The sequence below is a fragment of the Plectropomus leopardus genome, chromosome 18, assembly GCF_026936395.1.
Source record: "Plectropomus leopardus strain MGB_pleo_1.0 chromosome 18, ASM2693639v1, whole genome shotgun sequence".
Classification (NCBI taxonomy): domain Eukaryota; kingdom Metazoa; phylum Chordata; class Actinopteri; order Perciformes; family Serranidae; genus Plectropomus; species Plectropomus leopardus.
The window spans coordinates 8,405,859-8,427,952 of record NC_142193.1 but is presented as its reverse complement, the minus strand read 5'-3'; the positions used below and the strand labels follow the sequence as shown (position 1 = coordinate 8,427,952).

The 22,094-nt window shown below is 40.4% G+C and overlaps 2 protein-coding genes and 1 pseudogene across 3 annotated transcripts; all 3 read left to right on the top strand.

Annotated features, from left to right (window-relative positions):
- The first annotated feature begins 2,890 nt into the window (after positions 1 to 2,890).
- LOC121956665 (uncharacterized) lies at positions 2,891 to 9,395 on the top strand. The gene is made up of 4 exons (XM_088069164.1): positions 2,891 to 3,363; positions 4,720 to 5,316; positions 5,400 to 5,519; positions 5,986 to 9,395. Exons 1-4 carry the CDS (start codon positions 3,350 to 3,352, stop codon positions 6,992 to 6,994), a joined length of 1,740 nt encoding a protein of 579 aa, XP_087925290.1. The 5' UTR covers positions 2,891 to 3,349; the 3' UTR covers positions 6,995 to 9,395.
- LOC121956666 (uncharacterized) lies at positions 9,327 to 13,304 on the top strand. Its single transcript, XM_042505017.2, has 4 exons — positions 9,327 to 9,561; positions 10,391 to 10,987; positions 11,075 to 11,191; positions 11,920 to 13,304. The coding sequence occupies exons 1-4, from the start codon at positions 9,548 to 9,550 to the stop codon at positions 12,947 to 12,949; spliced, it is 1,758 nt and encodes a 585-aa protein (XP_042360951.2). The 5' UTR covers positions 9,327 to 9,547; the 3' UTR covers positions 12,950 to 13,304.
- Positions 13,305 to 16,003: 2,699 nt separating this feature from the next.
- Positions 16,004 to 21,938, top strand: LOC121956216 (uncharacterized; annotated as a pseudogene). The gene is made up of 4 exons (XR_015774848.1): positions 16,004 to 16,389; positions 17,497 to 17,967; positions 18,071 to 18,187; positions 19,685 to 21,938. The product of XR_015774848.1 is annotated as an uncharacterized LOC121956216 (transcript).
- The last annotated feature ends 156 nt before the right edge of the window (positions 21,939 to 22,094 follow it).

The window sequence follows — 22,094 nt, the reverse complement described above, 5'->3', positions numbered from 1 at the left end:
TCCCCAGTAATTGAACCTGATTAGAGGGAGTCTCTGGATGAGGATACACCCATGGGCCCTCTGGTCTATGGGGTTAAAAGCATTTCCTCCCTCCAGGGGTGCTTCTTGGATTGCAGAGTGTGTCAGAAGTTGTTGGATTATATGTTTTTGCTGGAAACACACATGATTTTGTGCTCTTTGTCATCTTTGAGTCGTAGGATTTCAGTGCTGTGTGTTCTGGTGTTCTGCTGTGTGTTCTGCTGCGTGTTCTGATGTTCTGCTGTATGTTCTAAAGTTCTGCTTTATATTCTGATGTTCTGCTGCGTGTTCTGATGTTCTGCTGTATGTTCTAAAGTTCTGCTTTATATTCTGATGTTCTGCAATGTGTTCTGATGTTCTGCTGTGTGTTCTGATGCTCTGCTGTGTGTTCTGATTAATTCGCAGTGTACTCTGGTTCTGCAATGTGTTTTGATGTTCTGCTCTGTATTTGAATAAACTGCAGCGTTACTCTGGTTCTGCGATGTGCTCTGATGTTCTTCTGTGTTCTGATGTTCTGCTGTGTGTTCTGATAAACTGTAGTGTTACTCTGGTTCTGCGATGTATTTTGATGTTCTGCTGTGTGTTTTGATAAACTACCGTGTTACTCTGGTTCTGCGATGTGTTCTGATGTTGAACTGTGTTCTGGTGTTCTGCTGTATGTTCTGATGTTCAGCTGTGTGTTCTAAAGTTCTGCTTTATATTCTGATGTTCTGCTGCGTGTTCTGATGTTCTGCTGTATGTTCTAAAGTTCTGCTTTATATTCTGATGTTCTGCTGCGTGTTCTGATGTTCTGCTGTATGTTCTAAAGTTCTGCTTTATATTCTGATGTTCTGCTGTGTGTTCTGATGCTCTGCTGTGTGTTCTGATGTTCTGCTGTGTGTTCTGATGCTCTGCTGTGTGTTCTAATATACAACGTTACTCTGCTTCTACTGTGTGTTCGGATGTTCTGCTTTATGTTGTTATGTTCTGATGTATGCTCTGATGCTCTGCTGTATGTTCTGATGTTCTGCTGTACATTCTAATTTTCTGCTATATGTTCTGATTAATTCGCAGTGTACTCTGGTTCTGCCATGTGTTTTGATGTTCTGCTCTGTGTTTGAATAAACTGCAGCGTTACTCTGGTTCTGCGATGTGCTCTGATGTTCTTCTGTGTTCTGATGTTCTGCTGTGTGTTCTGATAAACTGTAGTGTTACTCTGGTTCTGCGATGTATTTTGATGTTCTGCTGTGTGTTCTGATAAACTACTGTGTTACACTGGTTCTGCGATGTGTTCTGATGTTGAACTGTGTTCTGCTGTATGTTCTAATGTTCAGCTATATGTTCTGACGTTCAGCTGTGTGTTCTAATATTCTGCAATTTTACTCTGGTTCTATGATGTGCTCTGATGTTCTACTGCGTTCTGATGTTCTGCTATGTGTTCTGACAAACTGCAGTATTTTTCTGGTTCTGCAATGTATTCTGATGTTCTGCTGTGTGTTCTGATGCTCTGCTCTGTGTACTTATACACAGCAATGTTACTTTGCTTATAGTGTCTGTTCTGATGCTCTACTGTTTTTTCTGATGTTCTGCTTTAATGTTGTAATGTTCTGCTGTATGCTCTGATGCTTTGCTGTGTGTTTTGATGCTCTGCTTTATGCTCTGGCATACTGCAGTGTTACACTCGTACTGTATGCTCCGTGTTCTGCTGTGTGGTCTGATGTTCTGCTGTATATTCTGATGTTCTGTGTGTTCTGATGTTCAGCTGTGTGTTCTGTTGTTGAGCTGTGTATTCATATTTTCTGCTGTATGTTCTGATAAACTGCAGTGTTACTCTGGTTCTGCAATGTGTTCTGATGTTCTGCTGTGTGTTCTGATGCTCTGCTGTGTGTTCTAATACACAGCAGTGGTACTCTGCTTCTACTGTCTGTTCTGATGTTCTCCTGTGTGTTCTGATGTTCTGCTTTAATGTTGTAATGTTCTGCTGTATGTTCTGATGTTCTGCTGTATGCTCTGCTGCTCTGCTGTGTGTTTTGATGCTCTGCTTTGTGTTCTGACATAATGCAGTGTTACAGTCGTTGTACTGCGTGCTCTGGTGTTCTGCTGTGTGATCTGATGTTCTGCAGTGTGACTGTGGTTCTGCTTGGCTTTCTGACACTCAGCTGTATGTTCTGATATTCAGTGGTGTTATACTGGTTCTACTGTGTTTTCGGATGCTCTGCTGTGTGTTCTAATATTCAGTGACGTTACTCTGGTTCTACTGCGTGTTCAAATGTTCTGCTGTGTGTTCTGCCGATGTTGTTCTGCTGTCTTGCGTGCGTGAGGACACTGCCATGTCAGCAGTATTTCCACTCTGATCCCAGAGTGTCTGCACTGAGCTGAGGGCAGCTGAGTGAGCGTTTTGACATGACTGACACACACACACACACACACACACACACACAAACTGTCCTTCACACACCGCACATGCCGCTCATTGCCGGACTAATCCTATTCTGGGGCCCTGGGGTGGAAATGTGCCGTTGGGCTCCTACTGACCCCTAATTTTCCAACTCACCCTCATGTTGCTAATTTCCATTAATCCCAGTGAAATCACTGGGCACTGACAGTACTAATAACAGTCATAATAATAATAATAATAATGATAAAAATTAAACTTCCCACCACTCCTGAAAAGCGGCAACCTTTGTTCTTGACTTTATACTTGTTTGCTTTGGCCTTGTCTGCTACTTTGGCAGGAAATAACTGATATCTGATATGGTCATTTGACTATTCAGCAATCTTAATGGAGGCAACTATGGCCCAAACATATGCAAAAAACAACTACTCTGAAGACAAGTTCCACCTTTTTTTTAGGAGCCTGGAATACATTTTGCAGATCATACTTAGGCTATGGAAATACCTAGGTTACATTTTCAACGCAGGGATCGTACTACAGTGTGGTTTATCGGGACGTGTATGTTTCCGACAGCGCTTGAAGGCAGCACCCGGAGTTTTGAAACAGGTGGAGGTGTGGCGCGCTGCTGCCAGGACGTTTCACATTTTGAAAGGCAGGTACCATCACTGAGTAAACAAAAGTCGGCTGACTGCCGAGCCTTGAATGATACAGTAGGGACAGGTATGTGGTTGTACCTGCTGAGGTGGAGAATGGAAAACGAGACAAAACAGCGTCACCTGTCGAAGTGCTGTCAACAAAATTTCTCAGCGAATAGTGATTTACTGATTTTACCAGTTTCAGTCAACACATGACACATGATCTTTCGCACAGTATTAAATATCATTTTTTCTTTTTTAACCACGCAAGTAAGATGTGCATCCTATAAGGACCTGAAGACGGCAAACCGAAAGGAGAAACATGTATACTGCAAGGTAAAGAGTTTAAATGTTAACAACAATGTGCCAAATAACGTGAACCAAGTCTGTGTACGCATTGGGGACATTTTTTGTTTAACACAACTAACAACTTGTCAAATAATTTTAATATCCGGTTGTTGTAGTGTGCGTCACATCTGGGAGGTGAAGGGTTAAGTTAGAGTGTTGTGGTTAAGGTTAAGGCTACTTGTAAGCGATAGTAATAAAGCAGATGCTGAGGCCTCGGAACAGAACAGTCAGAATAGTTTTAGTAACAAACGCATCTTCATATCATGTAAGGCAAAATAAATAAATAAATAAATAAATAAATAAATAAATTGTCACCTATTAGCCTTTGTTAGGTCAGTCATTGTGTGTATGATTAGTGCAAAATCATATCTGTTTAAAAATGTTGTACTGCAAATTACTGTGCCCCCAGAGTATGAAGAATATTGTAGAGAAATGAAGTTTTCTGAAACCTTCAGCTCACTAATCCCACGGATAAACCATGTGAGCTCTGGCGGCATCTGATGGTCAAATTATGTAAATGCAACGACAAACATAAAAATCTGTTGTGCTGGAACTAATTGTTAATATAGCCTCATTATGCTGTGAAGCTGTTACATATAGGAAGAAACACAAACTGGATTTGGTTGTCATGAAGAGACTTTGGAGATAAGATTTGGACACAGTAAGGATGTCCCTGCTTTTAACTGCGCTCTGTGACTTTAACAGGTACTTGAAACAGGCTCTGGCCCAGGGGCCCAAAAAGTTAGGGGCCTTTCTGTGTGTTTTGTTTATCAGCAGTTGTGGATTGATTGCTGCCAGATCTTTCTCCTGCACTGTCACCAAACACAGTTATGGTGGAGATACATTAGGTCTTGCAGTGTGAGATTAACTCCACAGCAATAGTTCAGTATGAATCTGTTTTGAAATCGAACTAACTTGATGATGTTTTCCATTACAGAGAGGTTAAATTGTGTAAATGCAACAACATACAAAAAGTGAATTGTCCTGACTAGTTGTTACAAACCATTTTTTGTACATTTGTGAGACTCTAGTAATTTTCAATGTCTTGTTGTATTAAGAGACTCTGATAAGGTTAAGGGCTACACCACGCAATAAAGACATTCCTAAAATGTTTATCACTTCAAACAGAGACTGTAGATCAGGGGGCCAGGGTGTCAGGGGTCTTTGTCCATTTTTTATTTATCAGCATTTGTGTGAGCGGTTTCTGCCAGATCTTTCTCCTGCACTGTCACATAAAAAAACCTAGGGTGGAGATACATTAGATCAATGTGAGATTAACTCCACTCCTAATAGTTCAGTATGAATTTGTTTAGAAATCTCACAGACTTGATTTTGTTATTACAGAGAGGAACTCCAGGAGGCCTTGTGCTGCTACACCACAGATACCCTCACCTACATCGACACAGTGAGAGGATTCTGTGAGAGGAGCTCTAAATGGATGCTCGGGAGAGAGACAGAGGTGGATGTGATGATGGACATCAAGGACAGGGCTGACAGCATCATTCTAGGCATCGGACATGTTACCAAGTCAGAGAAGAGAGGTAAGGCTATGTGGGAATATATGAAGAGCAAGGTAACCCAGGTGACTGCAGACAGCAGGCGTGCAGAGCTGGAGAAAGAGCTTGCTGCCGTGCTGAAGGGCACTCTGGGAGGATTGGAGGAGCTCGACCGCTTCCTGGATGCAGTGGAGACGCTGGCGGTCACCTCGCTTCATGTATTCAAAGAGGAGAACCAGGTGTTGCGTCTGCCAGAAGGGATCAGTCCTGAAGATGTTCAGGTTGTCATCACAGCTGCGCGGCTGATCTGCCCTCTCCTCCTTGAATTTAAAAGAGATGCAAGTGTCTTCTTCCTTCCCAAACTTCAGAATGTGGAGGTGCTGTCATATCAGCTGGACAAATACATTCAGACCACCCAGAAAATCTGTGGGAAGTTAGACAAAAGGTACATTTCTTTAAATTAAATTATGTAGATTTTTCATAATAAACATCTGTGTTATTAACTAAATGAAACTTTGTCTTTCACAGCTCCCTCTGTGAGTTTGGCCTTAAGAAGAACACAGAGACTCTGGTGGACCTCAGTGTAGATTTTTCTGAGGATGACATACAAAGGATGCTTTTTCACATTAATCTGCTTGATAGAATCAGGTAAGCATGACTCAACTAACCATGTAAAATCTGTGCATAATGTAATAATTAAAACGTAATAAAAACTCATGATGTAATAATCAGCACATAATATAAGAAAACCATGAGAGCATAATGTAGTTTTATGCATATTAAATTTACCCAAATATCGAACCACCTCAACTGGCCCCTTTCGACGTGAAGGAACAGTGGCTCAATCTTGAAATAAATAGATATTGGGTTATGGTTCTTGTCCAGCAGGAGGAGACACCTATCAGTATAATTTGTAATTTATGTCATGAAATTTTGTAGCTACTTGTGCTTGTCTTAGTTTTATGTAGATTTTATTGCTTAGGTGACTATCTAATATGTGTTAAAAATAAAACAGGAGAAAAACAGCCAATCCCAAATCCAATATATTCATACATTCTAACCTTGTGTTTCATCTTATTTAGTCTTTCTTAATTTCCTGTTTTGTCTTCATCAGGATGAACCAGAACTTTCGCATGGTGTTCTTGTTTCAGGATGACACATGTTCTTGCTTCATTGATGAGTTCAGCAAGCGACAGCCCAGAATGCTGCAGTTTCTCAAAGAGCTGGAGGCGAACGCTGTTCAGCTGGACAGGATGCATAAAGGGGCAAAGATCTCCAGTGTGGCAGGCAGCTCAGTGGGGGCAGTTAGTGGTGTACTTTCTATCATTGGTTTGGCATTGATTCCTGTAACAGCTGGAGTGTCTTTAGTTCTGACAATGACAGGGTTAGGGCTGGGAATTACCAGCGGAGTCAATAATGCTGTCACGACCGCCACAGAGATCGGAGTAAACCACAAACATCAAAAGAAAGCCAGTAAAGTCTTCCAGAGCTTCATGGAGGATGTGCAGAGTCTCCAGGATTGTCTAGTAAGTTCAATGGTCCCCAAAATTGAAGCGAGTGAGGTAGATGTAGCTCTGGGAGCTGCCAAGGTTGTTACTAAAGTTGGAACTGTTGGAAAAGCCATTGATTCACTTGCTGATGCTGCCTCCACTGTGTTAAAAAGTGATGAGCTGATTGCAAGTGCTGGCAAAGCAGCAATGCAGGAAGGAGAGGCATTACGTAATGTGCCCAGGGTGGCCTCAGATCTCCCAGATATTGGACAGGCCACATTAAAAGGGCCTCTTGCCCTCTCCAAGTCTGCCAGGGGATTTTACATGGGGGTCAATGCACTGTTCCTTGGCATGGATATCTTCTTCATCTGTAAAGACAGCGTCAGTTTGGCCAAAGGCTGCGAGGCTGAAGTCTCACAGTTAATCAGAGCCAGAGCTGCACTTTGGAGCTCAGAGATGGACTCATGGCAGAAGATCCATGACTTACTCAGCAAAGGTCTCGAGACATCAGAGAAAAACAAAGCTATTTTGGAGACGCCATTTTATCCCGAGCTGAAGATGAAGAAACAAGAAGAAACAGAAATACCATCCATGGATAAAAAACTAAGAATGGAGGAGAAACAAAATGTGTAATACAGCACAGGTTAAACCACGCACTCATTTATTTGTGGCGGCCCACCATGATTAAAAAATCTGCCACCACAAATAGATTTTCTTCTTCTATTTGGAGTAGGACTATTTATTAGGAAACATATATATATACTGTTCCGGTGCTCATCACACCGCACTCTTGAAGCAAAGAGCATACTCTGGGCACAGACGGAGCAGCAGACGTGCTAAAAGTGAAACTTAACGATTCATTCTTTTGGGTCAAGTTTGCCTTCACCCTCCAGCAGCTGCTCCTCTCATCCATCGATCTGTTCTGATTGGATCAACAGATAAATTATTCACCTCACAAGTCAGAAACTGCTGCTGAGGAAACAAAAGATGTTATCAAGAGCTCAGCCTGTGCTGCATTCACTGACCTGCAGAAACCTCTGAATTTAGAGAGGGGGCACAGAATGATTTATCTACAGCCATATACACTCTAATTCTGTGGGAAACACTGCAGTAGTGCTCAGTTAACAGAGACAATTTCTGCATTTGTGGCCGCAATCACAATTTGCCTTGTTGCCAACTTGAATACTTTTATCAGACATACGATCCATTTCAAGTTTCAGTGTGCAGGAATTTGTGGCATCTAGCATTTAGGCTGCAGAACTGAAACTTCTCCCATTTGCCAAGTCTGTAGGAGAACTACAGTGGCCGATGTGATAATGCAGATGGATCTACCCAGTGCTAGTGTTTTGTATGCTTGCTCAGGGCTGCTGTCGAATTACATGGATGATTTACATGAGAGAGGACCCACTCAGTATATTGACATAAACAGCTTGTTTTAAGGTAACAAAATCACAATCTTTTTAGTTTCAAGTGACGTTAAACTATTAAAAACATGGTTATGAATATTATAAACTATCTCGTCCAATGGATGCTGATAAATCCTACACACTGAACCTTTACACTCAGCTTATAGCTCACTTTTCAACATCAAATATCATTAAATAACCTTTTGCTCAAACTGTTCAAAACACCATGTATTATAAGTGTAATTTAATACATATGTTACATGAAATGTAACTGGAATTATTATTACTATTTTTGTTCTGGAGTGGCAGTTACCGATTGGTCAGAATGCATGATGCATAATTGTATATTTTATGTAACAGTATGATTGTCATTATTTGAATATATATTTTAATCTGCACATTTTTCTTGCAAACAAAATAGATGCAATTTTAAAAAGTAGCTTTTTTTTAAATCAGTTGCATTATACACTGTGTGTGTGTGTGTGTGTGTGTGCGTGCACGTGCATAATTGGGGTTAGATAATAAAATATGCAGCATGAATTAAGATTATTAGAAAAATGATTTCCCTCCACCTTCCTACATAGATCTTTTCATTATAAATACAGCAAACACTAACAGTTAGGATTTATCATTTTGTTACGTACTATTCTGGTGTGCTCTGTTATAGTAGACTCAATCATTATACAGATCACATATACTATAATTTGCTGACTTTGCTGTGACTAACACACCACTGTGTAACTTTTCTTAAGATGATATCATCACCTGTAAAACCTTGACTGGTGTTTTTACTGAGCTCACTCAGAGAAGTGGTCAGTAATCCACTCTGCTGCTTTCTGGCTGTTGACAGCTGAGCTTTGCAGTGGTGATAGCTGTATTCAGATGTTTAAGTAAAACTAGCAATACCACAATGTAGAAATAAACTATTATGAATAAAAGTCCTGCCTTCAAAAACACAAAAGTACAAAAGTATTATCAAAAATATTTAATGTACAAAAAGTACTCATTATATAGAATGGCGCATTTCAAAATAAAAGCCTATAAATTACATCATGACTTATTCTTATCAATACATTAATGTTTACATCACCTTAAAATTGCAATCAGTCAATTTAGGTTTCGCTAGATAACTAAACACCACTAGATTTTTTTTATGTCATTGTGTTAATAATCATTGTAAAATGTTTTTTTTTTCTGCAAGTTGATGTGTTTATAATGGAAAAAACGAAACAATAAAAAGTAACGTTCTCAACAAATGACTTCTTCTAGTAATGGAATATTTTTACAGTGTGGTTTACAGATGTGAAGGCGCTAAATAATGAACGTGCTTTACAGGGTTAAGTCACCCTGAGTCTCATCATCAGTGTTTCCGGCAGCACTTGAAGGCAGCATCAGGAAATGAGTTTTGAACAGGTGAAGGTGTGGCGTGCTGCTGCCTGGTCTTTTCTCGCTTCATTGTCGCAATCACACACAGTATCAACCTCCTGAATAAAAAAAAAAGTCAGCTGACCGCGGCGCATTGCACAGAATGAAGGAGTGGTTCAGTCCGCTGCTGATGTGGAGAAGGGAAAACGAAACCAAACAGCTTCGTCTGTCCAAGTGTTGTCAACAAAATTCCTCTGCAGATAGTGATTTTAACAGGTTCAGTCAACGCACAAGTTGGTGACCATTAGCTCAGTAAACGATCAGAATTACATTCTTCGTGTTTCTTTTTATTTCGCCCCGCAGATAAAAAGATAACGTCCTGTTAAGGAAAGGAGGACAGCAAACCGCGAGAAGAATGTCTGCTGCAAGGTAGAGTTTCAATCTTTGAAGTACTTTTACACAAAAAAGAGAAGAAAAGCCTGAAAACAACGTGTCAAATAAGGTGAAAGAAGAAGCCCCTATGTGTACCTATTAGGAGACAGATATTTGATGCAACAATAAATTAGCTGCTTGTTAATTATGTTGCTAAGAGGTCATCTAAAGTCATTTTACAGGCCTTACAGGATTGTTTCAGTATTAAGTACATCTGGATGTTTACCACACAAAGACAATAAACAGGGAAATAAGTACTTTTTAGCTTTCGTTTTGAAAACATAGTCTTAATAATTTGTGTTAATAATATATATTACTGCAAGTAACTTTGTCCATATTGTAAGGCATCCAGAATATGTAGAACACTGAAAAAGGTTTTCTGAAACCTTGAACCATTGATAAACCATTTGAGCTCCGGCGACATTTGCTGGTCAAATTGTGTAAATGCAACAACATACAAAAAGTGAATTGTCCTGACTAGTGGTTACAAACCATTTTTTGTACATTTGTGAGACTCTGTAGTAATTTTCAGTGTCTTGTTGTATTAAGAGACTCTGGTTAAGGGCTACACCACGCAATAAAGACATCCTAAAATGTTTATCACTTCAAACAGAGACTGTAGATCAGGGGGCCAGGGTGTCAGGGGTCTGTCCATTTTTTATTTATCAGCAATTGTGTGAGCGGTTTCTGCCAGATCTTTCTCCTGCACTGTCATATAAAAAAACCTAGGGTGGAGATACATTAGATCAATGTGAGATTAACTCCACAGCAATAGTTCAGTATGAATTTGTTTCGAAATCTCACAAACTTGATTTTGTTGTTACAGAGAGGAACTCCAGGAGGCCTTGTGCTGCTACACCACAGATACCCTCACCTACATCGACACAGTGAGAGGATTCTGTGAGAGGAGCTCTAAATGGATGCTCGGGAGAGAGACAGAGGTGGATGTGATGATGGACATCAAGGACAGGGCTGACAGCATCGACCTAGATATCGGCCATGTTACCCAGTCAGAGAACAGAGGTAAAGCCTTTTTAGAATATATGAAGAGCAAGGTAACTCAGGTGACTGCAGACAGCAGGCGTGCAGAGCTGGAGAAAGAGCTTGCTGCCGTGCTGAAGGGCACTCTGGGAGGATTGGAGGAGCTCGACCGCTTCCTGGATGCAGTGGAGACGCTGGCGGTCACCTCGCTTCATGTATTCAAAGAGGAGAACCAGGTGTTGCGTCTGCCAGAAGGGATCAGTCCTGAAGATGTTCAGGTTGTCATCACAGCTGCGCGGCTGATCTGCCCTCTCCTCCTTGAATTTAAAAGAGATGCAAGTGTCTTCTTCCTTCCCAAACTTCAGAATGTGGAAGTGCTGTCATATCAGCTGGACAAATACATTCAGACCACCCAGAAAATCTGTGAGAAGTTAGACAAAAGGTACACTGACATTTCTTTAATATAATATGTAGAGTTCTAATAATAAACATTCATTTTATCAAGTAAGTGTAACTTTGTCTTTCACAGCTGCCTCTTTGAGTTTTGCCTGAAGGACACAGAGACTGTGGTGGACCTCAATGTGGATTTGTCTGAGGATGACATACAAAGGATGCTTCATCACATTAATCTGCTCGATGAAATCAGGTAAGCATTATCCTTGTATGTATTTTATGCCCCCTAATATCATGCCAGCACGGACGCGCAAGGTTTGATAAGTGATAATAATGTGATTATCATTAGACTGTTTGATGCATGCTCAAAAAAATAGAGATACAGTGCAAAAGTATTTGTTCACATTCCTACTCTATGTGAAGGGTTTGACAGTATGTCAGAATGTCTATAACTTTAATATAGATATACAACATGATTTCACCCTACTCATCACATTTTGATGCTTGCTATCCTTGGTCCCCCTCAGAATGAATTCTTATGACTATGGTGATCCTCTGATTTTTAGATTTTGAGTCTTGTTTGAATTTCCTGCATCTAAAGGAAATTAGATGCAATATTCATAACTGAAATGATTTAAAACAAGTTTTTCCATGATTTCTATAAGGAATTCTCTCGCTCTCATAACGGTTACATCACCTTGAGGATGCACTCAGAAAAGAATGCATCCTTGGGTAATCGGTTTTGTCCAGCAGCAGGTTATAGCTCAGTATTATTTGTAATTTTTCATTATGCCAGCAAGATGAATTATGTTTCAGGGGTTTTCAATCCATTTGTTCATGCGTGTCAAAAAAAAAAAATAGAAAAGAAAAGAAAACTGATCCCAAGTCTAGTATTTTCATACTAAATTTTAAGCATATTTACCATTTGAGATGTTTCATCTTATTTATTTAGTCTTAATGTTCTCTTTTTGTCTTCATCAGGAAGAACCAGAACTTCCGCATGATGTTCTTGTTTCAGAATGAGCCATGTTCTGGCTTCATCCGTGAGTTCAGTGAGAGACAGCCCAGGATGCTGCAGTTTCTCAAAGAGCTGGAGGAGAATGCTGTCCAGCTGGACAGGATGAATACAGGAGCAAAGATCTCCAGTGTGGCAGGCAGCTCAGTGGGGGCAGTTGGAGGTGTGCTCTCTATCATTGGTTTGGCATTGATTCCTGTAACAGCTGGAGTGTCTCTGGCTCTGACAATGACCGGGGTAGGGCTGGGAATTACCAGCGGAGTCAACAGTGCTGTCACGACCGCCACAGAGATTGGAGTAAACCGCAAACATCAAAAGAAAGCGAGTGAAGTCTTCCAGAGCTTCATGGAGGATGTGCAAGTACTCCAGGATTGTCTGGAGGACGTCACCCAAAGCGTAACGACCCAGATTGACATGCTTCTGGGAGTGAGCAAGGTGCTTTGTAAAATCGGAACTATTGGAAAGGGTATTGATTCACTTGTTGATGCTGCCTCCGCTGTTAAGGTGTTAAAAAGTGATGAGCTGATTGCAAGTGCTGGCAAAGTGGCGGTGCAGGAAGGAAAAGCCCTACGTAACGTCCCCAGGGTGGCAGCAGATCTTCCAGATATTGGACAGGCAGCAGTCAAAGGACCTCTTGCCCTCTCTAAGTCAGCCAGAGCCGGTCTTATCGGGCTCAACGCTCTCTTCCTTGGCATGGATATCTTCTTCATCTGTAAAGACAGCGTCAGTTTGGCCAAAGGCTGCGAGACTGAAGTCTCAGAGTTCATCAGAGCCAGAGCTGCACTTTGGAGCTCAGAGATGGACTCATGGCAGAAGATCCATGACTTACTGAGCGAAGGTCTCGAGACATCAGAAAAAAACAAAGCTAACCTGGAGACGCCATTTTATCCAGAGACGGAGATGAAGAAACGAGGAGAAACAGAAAAAGAAATTCCCTCTGAGGAATTGGATGAAATACCAAAAGTGACAGAGAATCAAAACTGTTCAATACAGTAGTGCTTAGTGAACAGAGACAATACTACGTTTGTGTCACCAATCATTTTTGCCAACTCTGATGCTGTGATCAGATATGAGATCTGTTTAAACTCAGCTTTATAGATCATGTAATAGGTAATGGGCAATTAAAATCTAGTAGCTTTGAATCTATAAACCTTTTGCCAAATTAGTTTGAAAACATAATGTATCATAGGTGTAATTTTGTACTTTTCCTGATGATAAATGTAACCGCCATAAAAAAAATTAATGCAAAATTCATTCTGTACAATTTGTATGATGTATATATTTTGTATATATTTCAATCTGCACATTGTTCTTTCACAGATAAATTACATATTAAAGTAAGTTAATTGCTCTTTCTCTCTCTTGTGTGGGTGTTTGTGTAAAATTCATTAAAATTAAAAAAAAAATACTTTAAGATTTAAGTGACAAGTCTGACTGATAAGTATTCCTTCACATGCTTTCTATAATGTGGCTGTATTATTACAGACAAACTCTAATTACTATTAGAAAATTATAAACTTACCGGGTGTGTGTGGTCATAGTAGACATAGTCATTTTACTATCCCATGTACTTTAACTTGCTGACTTTGCAGCAGCTTAACACACTAATGTGGCACTTTGCTTGAGATGGTACTGCAATATTAGAGTGCTTTAAGTGCATTATCAGTCACGATGGGTACTGTGGATGTATTGCTCATCTTGTGATTTTGACTGAAAGTGCTCTTGTTAAGTATGTTATACTGATTTATTTCCTTCTCTTTTTGTGCTTATTTTCCATCTTTTTGCTTCTGCTTCAATTACTAAATTTTTCTGTAGGGATCAATATTTCTTTTTTACCTTCAGCAATGTGTTTGAATTCATTATAATGTGATGTATTTTGTAGTATGTCCACTGTCCGTTTCTAAAATGCCTCTTGTGTGAATTTTGTGTGACTCTCCCTGGGGTCATAACTAAGTGTGAGTGGACCGTCCTGTAACTAACACTGACACAGATGCTGAACAGTGTATTGCTGATATCAGCACCTGTGAAATCAGGGTGTGGTCCTCAATCCACTCTGCTGCTCTCTTGTGTCAGCTGAGCTTTGCATTGGTGGAACAAGTATTCAGATCTTTTACTTAAACAAGAAACAAAGAAACAGTGTAGAAATACTGTTATATGTAAAAGTCTTGCCTTAATAAAATAATCACTGTAGTATATCACCTAAATGTTGCAGCTAATGGGGCTAGGTCAAGTCAAGTCAATTTTATTTATAGAGCCATTATCACAAAACATGGTTTGCCTTAATGACAAATGAAATACAATCATGGCAAAAAAGGAAAGAGAAAGAGAGGGGGAGAGAGGGGGAGAGAGGGGGAGAGAGGCACAGCAATAATAGAAACAGATGCATGTCATATTACAATAACGGTAGGTGTGAAATTATTAATTGCACTCTATGATGATGTTGAGGGTGATGATAACAGCCTCATGCATATGTTGATAGGGAGGTGTCTAAAGGCAAGATCACAACATTGGCGCAACCAGGACCAGACCACAATCAGGGTGAGGGCGGGGGGCATAGTATCAGATTCCGATGGCGGCATTAAGAGAAGGCAAAGGAGCTCGGCGAATCAGAGGAAGTCCCCCGGCAGGTTAAACCTATGTCAGCCTAACTAGGGGCTGGTCCAGGCAGCCTGAGCCAGCCCTAATCATACGCTTTATCAAAGAGGAAGGTCTTAAGTCGACCCTTAAAAGTTGAAACGGTGTCTGCCTCCCTGACCGAAATTGGAAGATGGTTCCATCGGAGAGGAGCATGGTAGCTGAAGGCTCTGGTTCCTATCCTAGTTTTGGAAACTTTGGGAACCACAAGTAACCCTGCATTTTCAGAGCGCAGTGATCTTGAGGGATGGTAGGGAACTATGAGCTGCGACAGACAGGATGAGCCTGACCGTTTAGAGCTTTGTAAGTAAGGAGGAGGATTTTAAATTCAGTCCTGGATTTCACAGGGAGCCAGTGCAGAGAAGCTAAAACAGGAGAAATATGATCACTGTTCTTGGTTCCTGTTAGAACACGACCAGCAGCGTTCTGCACCAGTTGGAGAGACCAAACACATTTGTTGGGGCAACCAAATAATAGAGAGTTCAGCCTAGAGGTGACAAATGCATGAACTAATTTTTCAGCATGTGTTTGGGACAGGATATGTCTATTTTTTGCAATGTTACACACGTGGGCCGTGGGCTTCGGCTTACTCTGCTTCGCTCGGACAGTCACCTGTCTGCACGGGGGGTGCCGGGGACGGCTAGCAGAGGCTCTGCTATGTCGGTCCGCACCGGCTACAGGGGGCTTGCTAACTACTGCAGCTAAAGAGGGATTTTCCACGATGCGGAGCTGCATTTCCAGGTCGCTCAGCCTCGCCTCCAGCGCAGCAAATAAACGACACTTGTTACAGGTACCACTATCACTAAAGCAGGCAGAGGAGTAACTAAACACCTGACACACTGAGCAGGAGAGAGCACAAGAGGGAGAAGAGCAGGGAGAGGAGCAGGGAGAAGCCATCGCTAACCAGAGCTAATGCTAAAGAAGCTAACGGGCTAACAGTGAGTGAGCGGCTGTGATTTAACAGAATACAAAAACCGCTGAGAGGAGACAGCTGTGAGTGATTAAGTAAAGCTTATGTGAGTTTTCAGTCACAGACAAATAAAAAGCAGTCGAAGTAAGAAGCAAGTTAGAAGATTAGCTGGGACTTGCTCGTAGGAGCAGCACAGAGACGCTGCCAGCGGCACAGACAAACGTGCGGCGGAAGTGAGGTATGACGCTGGCCCGCAGTACGCCAGCACTTAGTCCGGCTCGGTTATAATGCATCCATGGTTTGAATGCATGGAGGTATTATAAGGAAGTCTTGAATGCCATTTAGTGTAATCTCTGTGAAGTTTTGTTTTTATTTTCACTGAGATACAGTCGAAGTTAAGCAGAAGCACACCGCGCCTTACAATGATACACGTAGGGCTCAGCAGACAAGTGATAAACATTGTTTAAAGAGGAGGCGTCAACAGGGCCCGTATTTCAAGTTGGGTGGCATTTACTGGAAACAGGTGTGGCCGTGATGTTTTTGTGTTCAACAAGAATTTGAAAACGAAAGTTAAACAATAATAATGCTTTCTGTTTTGCGTCGGTCTTTTGCATTAGGAATTCTGTCGTTCAACATATGTGTGTGTGTGTGTGTGTGTTATTTGATTTTTTTAATTTCATCAGATTCACTGCATATTCAGTGTGTTCCCTAATTTTCTTTTGTCCTGCGCACCTTTCTTCTGTTAACAGCAATTAGTCTCGTAACAAAGCTTTATTTTTCTATACGCGGGGAATTTTATTATTGTAACCATGCACATATAATACGTTTCCGATATGTAGCCTAACTGAAGACGAAGACAGCAAATCAAGAGGAGAAACATGTCTTCTACAAGGTAAAGAGTTTAAAACTGAGAGATACTTTTGAAGTGAGAGAAGAGCCTGCAGTAAAGTGTCGACGGGAAATAAGTATTAGGAGACAGATCTTTGAATGCCAGAAACTCTGATACACTAATTTCAATCAACACAATTAATAACTCGTTAAATATGCTATGAAGCTTTAAAACATTTTTAAAACCTGAGTGTACAGGATTGTTTTAGTATTAAACACATTTTCATATCTTAAGCAACACATAGAGAAATAAACGCATTTTAGCTTTTATTAGGTCAGTCAATGTATTAATGAATACTGTAAAATCAATATAGTCTGGAAGATGTTGTACTGTGAATTACTGTACCCCCAAAATATGTCGAATATTTTTAGTTTTCTGAAACCTTGAAAAACCAGGTGAGATCTGGCGACATCGGCTGGTCAAAATCTTGTAAGTGCAACGACAGACAAATACTTCTCTGGCTGACAATCACGACATGCATTATGCCCTTTTTTCTGCTATATCTGTATAATAAAGACATTGTTTTAGAAGTAAGTAATGTTAAAGAGTAGAAATGATAGTAAAAAAACAAAAACAAACAGATATTAGGAATATTATGTAACATATTTGTTTGCTTTTCCATCCTGTTGATCATCACCCCCTCATATTAATTTTGGGAGGGGTCCTGACCAGGCTGGGAACTGCTAATGTGTGCTGACTAAAAAAGCCTATATATATTAGATGGCATTTGGGTTGCATTATCATATTTTGTTTTGTTTAAATCCAGTATTTGTCCTTTTTGTTTGTAGTGTACTTTGTAGTCATTCAGCTGTTTTAAAATGCTTTACCAATGTTATTGTGCTTTGATTAAATGTTTCTGTAGTCTCTGTGTTATGAAGATGTAATATGAAGGAAAAAACACAAAATGGATGTTTGAAAGAAAAAATGAGTGGGCCTATCCTTGCGTGACTTTTGCTGGGAACATAAAAACTTCTCTGTATTTACCAAGGGCAACTGGCATTAGGCATGATCTGAAGTATATAAAAAGTAAACTTCTTCATGTCAGCAGAGACAAGTCAAAGACGGGATTAGAGACAAGTAATTTTTATCTATTGATGTTTTGTGTTACAGAGTGAAATTGGAGAAGGCCTTGCGCCAGTATGTCACAGAGACCCTCAGTCACATTGACACAGTTAGAGAATTCTGCGAGAGGCTCCCCAAATGGACATGTGCAAGGAAGAAAGAGATTGCAAAGATAAAAGAGGAGAATGACCAACCAAAGTTAGATGCTGTGCTGAAGGATGCTTTGGGCGGTCTGCGGAAGCTCGACTGCTTCCTGGTTGCAGTGGAGATGCTGGCGGTCACCTCGCTTGAAGTGTTCAAAGAGCAGAACCAGGTGTTACATCTGCCAGAGCGAATCAGCCCTGAACATGTTCAGATTGTCATCATTGCTGCACGGCTGATCTGCCCTCTCCTCCTCGTGTTTAAGAGAGATGCACGTGTCTTCTTCCTCCCCAAACTTCAGAATAAGGAAGTGCTGTCATATCAGCTGGACAAATACATTCAGACCACCCAGAAAATCTGTGAGAAGTTACAGAAAAGGTAAGCTGACATTTCTTTAAAATAATACGCACATTTTGTTTTTATTGTTATGAAAGAGACTGCAGTAATTTCAGTGGAATTTAAAAGTAACTGTCTTATACAGCTCCTTCTGTGAGTTTGGTCTGAAGGCCCCAAAAACCCTGGTGGACCTCAATGTGGATTTGTCAGAAAATGACATGCAAAGGATGCTTCAACTTGTTAATCAGCTTGACAGAATCAGGTAAACGCTAGTCCATGATTGGTTTGTCCAAAAATTTTATATATAAGTGTTTCTAGTGCATGTATTATTTGTAACTGACCTCTGTGGGACTACATTTGAATTGTAGAAACTTTGAAATTATAGCTACATTGCACAACAACCACAATCCCAGTAAATCTGCATTTTAAGTAAGGTGTTACTCTTTGACCAGACAGTATATAAAGATGGACAACACACCCCCACTTAACCCACTATGCTTAAGTGAGGTTAAAATCTCTGAGATATGAGCTTTGCCATCTTGTCATTTAGAGCTCGATTCTGTGCAGTAGCGATGACTGTAGTGGGGGAGTTCACGCCAAAAAACCCGTCAGACCAGTTGTGAGCAGCTGCATTGAATATGACACATGGATTGGCCGTCACAGATGTCAATCATGGTGGAAGATCTCTTTTTTTCTAATTTAATAACTCACGAAAACGGAACTAATCATAAAAACAAATACTTAAACATACATTAGGTTGAAAGGAACTACTTTCAGTTACAGAAATCATCCTTAGGAAAACTTTATTTAGCATGCACTTTAAGTTTTAAGTTTGGCCTATGTCCATATACTAACATGAAGGGGCGGGCACTATGACCTTTCCTGCAGTCGGTCACCAGGCGGCAATAGAGCTTGAAAAGTTGCACTTTGGGGGCATTGTCATGTCGTTCATCTTTATATGCAGTCTATGGGATTATTACATCCGAGACCCAGGTCAGGTGTAGTTAGCTGAGATGTAGAAATACGCAGTGTTCCATCACAGGATACACAGCTTTTGGAAGAACAAATATTCACTACTAATTAACCTGCAGTGCAAGAGAGAGCATTTGTTGGGGCAGCAGTTAGTCTTTAAAACCTAATTTGTGATTTTATGGCTTATATAGCCATATAAATTTAATAGCCATTACAATTTTTTTGGATTTGTCTCAGTCCAAAAATCAGAGCACACCAGATCCTCACTGTGTGCATCAAAACTTGAAATAACAGGCTATTCTTTTAAACACCTCTTTGTACATGTTTGTACTAGGGCTGGGTAATATACACATACACGCCTTTACCATGATATAAGACCACATACCATCTGAGATTTTGGATATCATCATATCATGATATGAAACAAGTGTTATTGTCTAATTTTCTAACTTATCAGACTGATCTATTTGTTCTAATACTTGCGTTCACCCGCTTAAGTCATTAAATCCACATTAGTGATGATAATCAAAAATCTCATTGTGTTGATATTTTGTACAAGTACAAATAGTCATCTCTAAAATATTGTAACAATATCAATATCTACGTATTTTGTCATATTGTGACATTTGATTTTGTGTCCCAGTCTAGCATTTATGAAGCTTTTGAGGGGACTTAAAATATTGTGATATATACTGTGTACGGTGATATAGCCCAAAAATATTGTGATATTATTTCAAGGCCATAACGCCCAGCTCTAATTTGTACTTTTGTTTATTCTCTGTAAAAGGATGGACCAACACTTCAGGACGATCTTCTTGTTCCAGGAAGTGTCATGTCATTGTTTCATTGATGAGTTCAGCAAACGACAGCTGAGGATGCTGCAGTTTCTCAAAGAGCTGGAGGAGAACGCTGTTCAGCTGGACAGGATGCATAAAGGGGCAAAGATCTCCAGTGTGGCAGGCAGCTCAGTGGGGGCAGTTGGGGGTGTGCTTTCCATTGTAGGTTTGGCATTGATTCCTGTAACAGCTGGAGTGTCTCTCGGTCTGATAATAGGAGGGACAGCGCTGGGAATAACCAGCGGAGCGAACAGTGTGGTTACCACGGCCACAGAACTTATAGTAAACCATAAACATCAAACGGAAGCTGGTAAAATCCTCCAGAGATTCATGAAGGATGTGCAGAGTCTCCAGGATTGTCTTGAGGAAGTGTCTGCTCAACCAGCTGCTAACATTCCTGTGAATGCAGAATATTTGAGGAAATTGATGTTGCTGTCCAAAACTGTGTCAATTGGACGTAGTATTAGCTCACTTGTTACAGATGTCTCCGCTTTTAAGGCTTTGAAAAGGAATGAGCAGGCGGTGGGGGCTGGCCTAGTGGCAGTGCAGGAAGGACAGGCATTAGTGAATGTGTCCAGGGTGGCCTCAGATGTCCCAGATATTGGACAGGCAGCAGTCAAAGGGTCTCTTGCCCTCTCTAAGTCAGCCAGATTCGGTCTCATTGGGCTCAACGCTCTCTTCCTTGGCATGGATATCGTCACCATCTGTAAAGACGGCATCACTTTGGCCAAAGGCTGCAAGGCTGAAGTCTCACAGTTCATCAGAGCCAGAGCTGCACTTTGGAGCTCAGAGATGGACTCATGGCAGAAGATCCATAATTCCCTGTGCAAAGGTCTGCTGACATCAGAGAAAAACAGAGTTATCCTGGAGATGCCATTTTATCCAGAGAGGGCAGGGAGGAAACAGAGAAACAGAAATTTCATCTGACAAAGCAGATAAAGAACAAAATATGAAAGATGAAAAAAAAGTCAGTCAGTCATTTTCTGTAACTGCTTGTCCTTGTAAGGGTTGCAGGGGGCTGGGGTGGAGCCAATCCCAGCTGTCATCGGGCAGAAGGCGGGGTACACCCTGGACAGGTCGCCAGACCATCGCAGGGCCGACACATATAGATAGACAACCATACACGCTCACAGTCACGCCTAAGGGCAATTTAGAGTCACCAAATAACCTGAGCCGCATGTCTTTGGGCTTTGGGAGGAAGCTGGAGACCCCGGAGAGAACCCACGCAGACACGGGGAGAACATGCAAACTCCGCACAGAAGGGCTCCCGCCTGGACCGAACCCTGTTCTAACCGGGATTTGAACCAGGGACCCTCTTGCTGAAAAAAAAGTATAATACAAAAGTGGTCAATGATTAGAGACAATTACTGCATCTGCTGCAGCAGTCACCTTTTTGCCACCTGTGACACTTGGAACACATATGGCTATTTAAACTCAGTTTAGTTGTTGTCTGTTCAGACTGTTCAGCCACAAACAGCGTTAAAAAGTGAGACAGGGACACAGAGACAAAACAAAACAAAAAAAAAACAATCCACCTGATGAAGGATTAATAAACAAACAAAAAATAGGGTCGTGTTATTAAACAGCAATAAGTGAATAGCCATTTTCCTCACTCATAAATAAAATAGTATGAATATTAAATCTTGCTAATAGCTTTTCATCATCAACAAGAATCAAACATTTTTGAGCTCTATGTGATAAATTCTTAATGTTTATTTGTTATGACAAACATGTCTAAGTCCATATTCTTACTATTACATGGGCATTGTGTTTATTCTTATACTGCTTGTGACTATGAAGCTTGTGTCAAAATGTAATGCATTATATAGTTTATCCTTCAGTCATATACTGTATGATGTATAACTGTATCCAATGTCTTTTATTATATAATCAGATATTATTAACATTAATAGGTATGAGGTAATAGGTAATAGGTGGATATAATGAGATAAAACACTGTGCTTTGATGATGCTATATTGAAATAATACTTTTAATGTGATTTTTCTTCTTTTCATTTGACACAGAGAAGCCAAATCACATCACTACTCAGATGTTTGCTACATGCAATGTGGAAACAATTTTAATTCAGAAAATGGAACCTGTCGTCCGAGGTTAATGTGCCAGTGGAGCTACCCAATTTACCTGTTTTTGCAATGTCTTATTTTATAATGCATAATTTTACAATAAAAAATGGGGAAATTAAATATATTGACTTATTTTACATGATGCATGTTTTTTTGTGCTAAATTCAGATTTTTACATTTAATAGATACATTTCTTTAATATTTTGTGAAATGTAGTCTGTTCATTAATTTAGCTAAACAAAGATTAAGAGTATATTTTCAAAGGGCAAAACTACT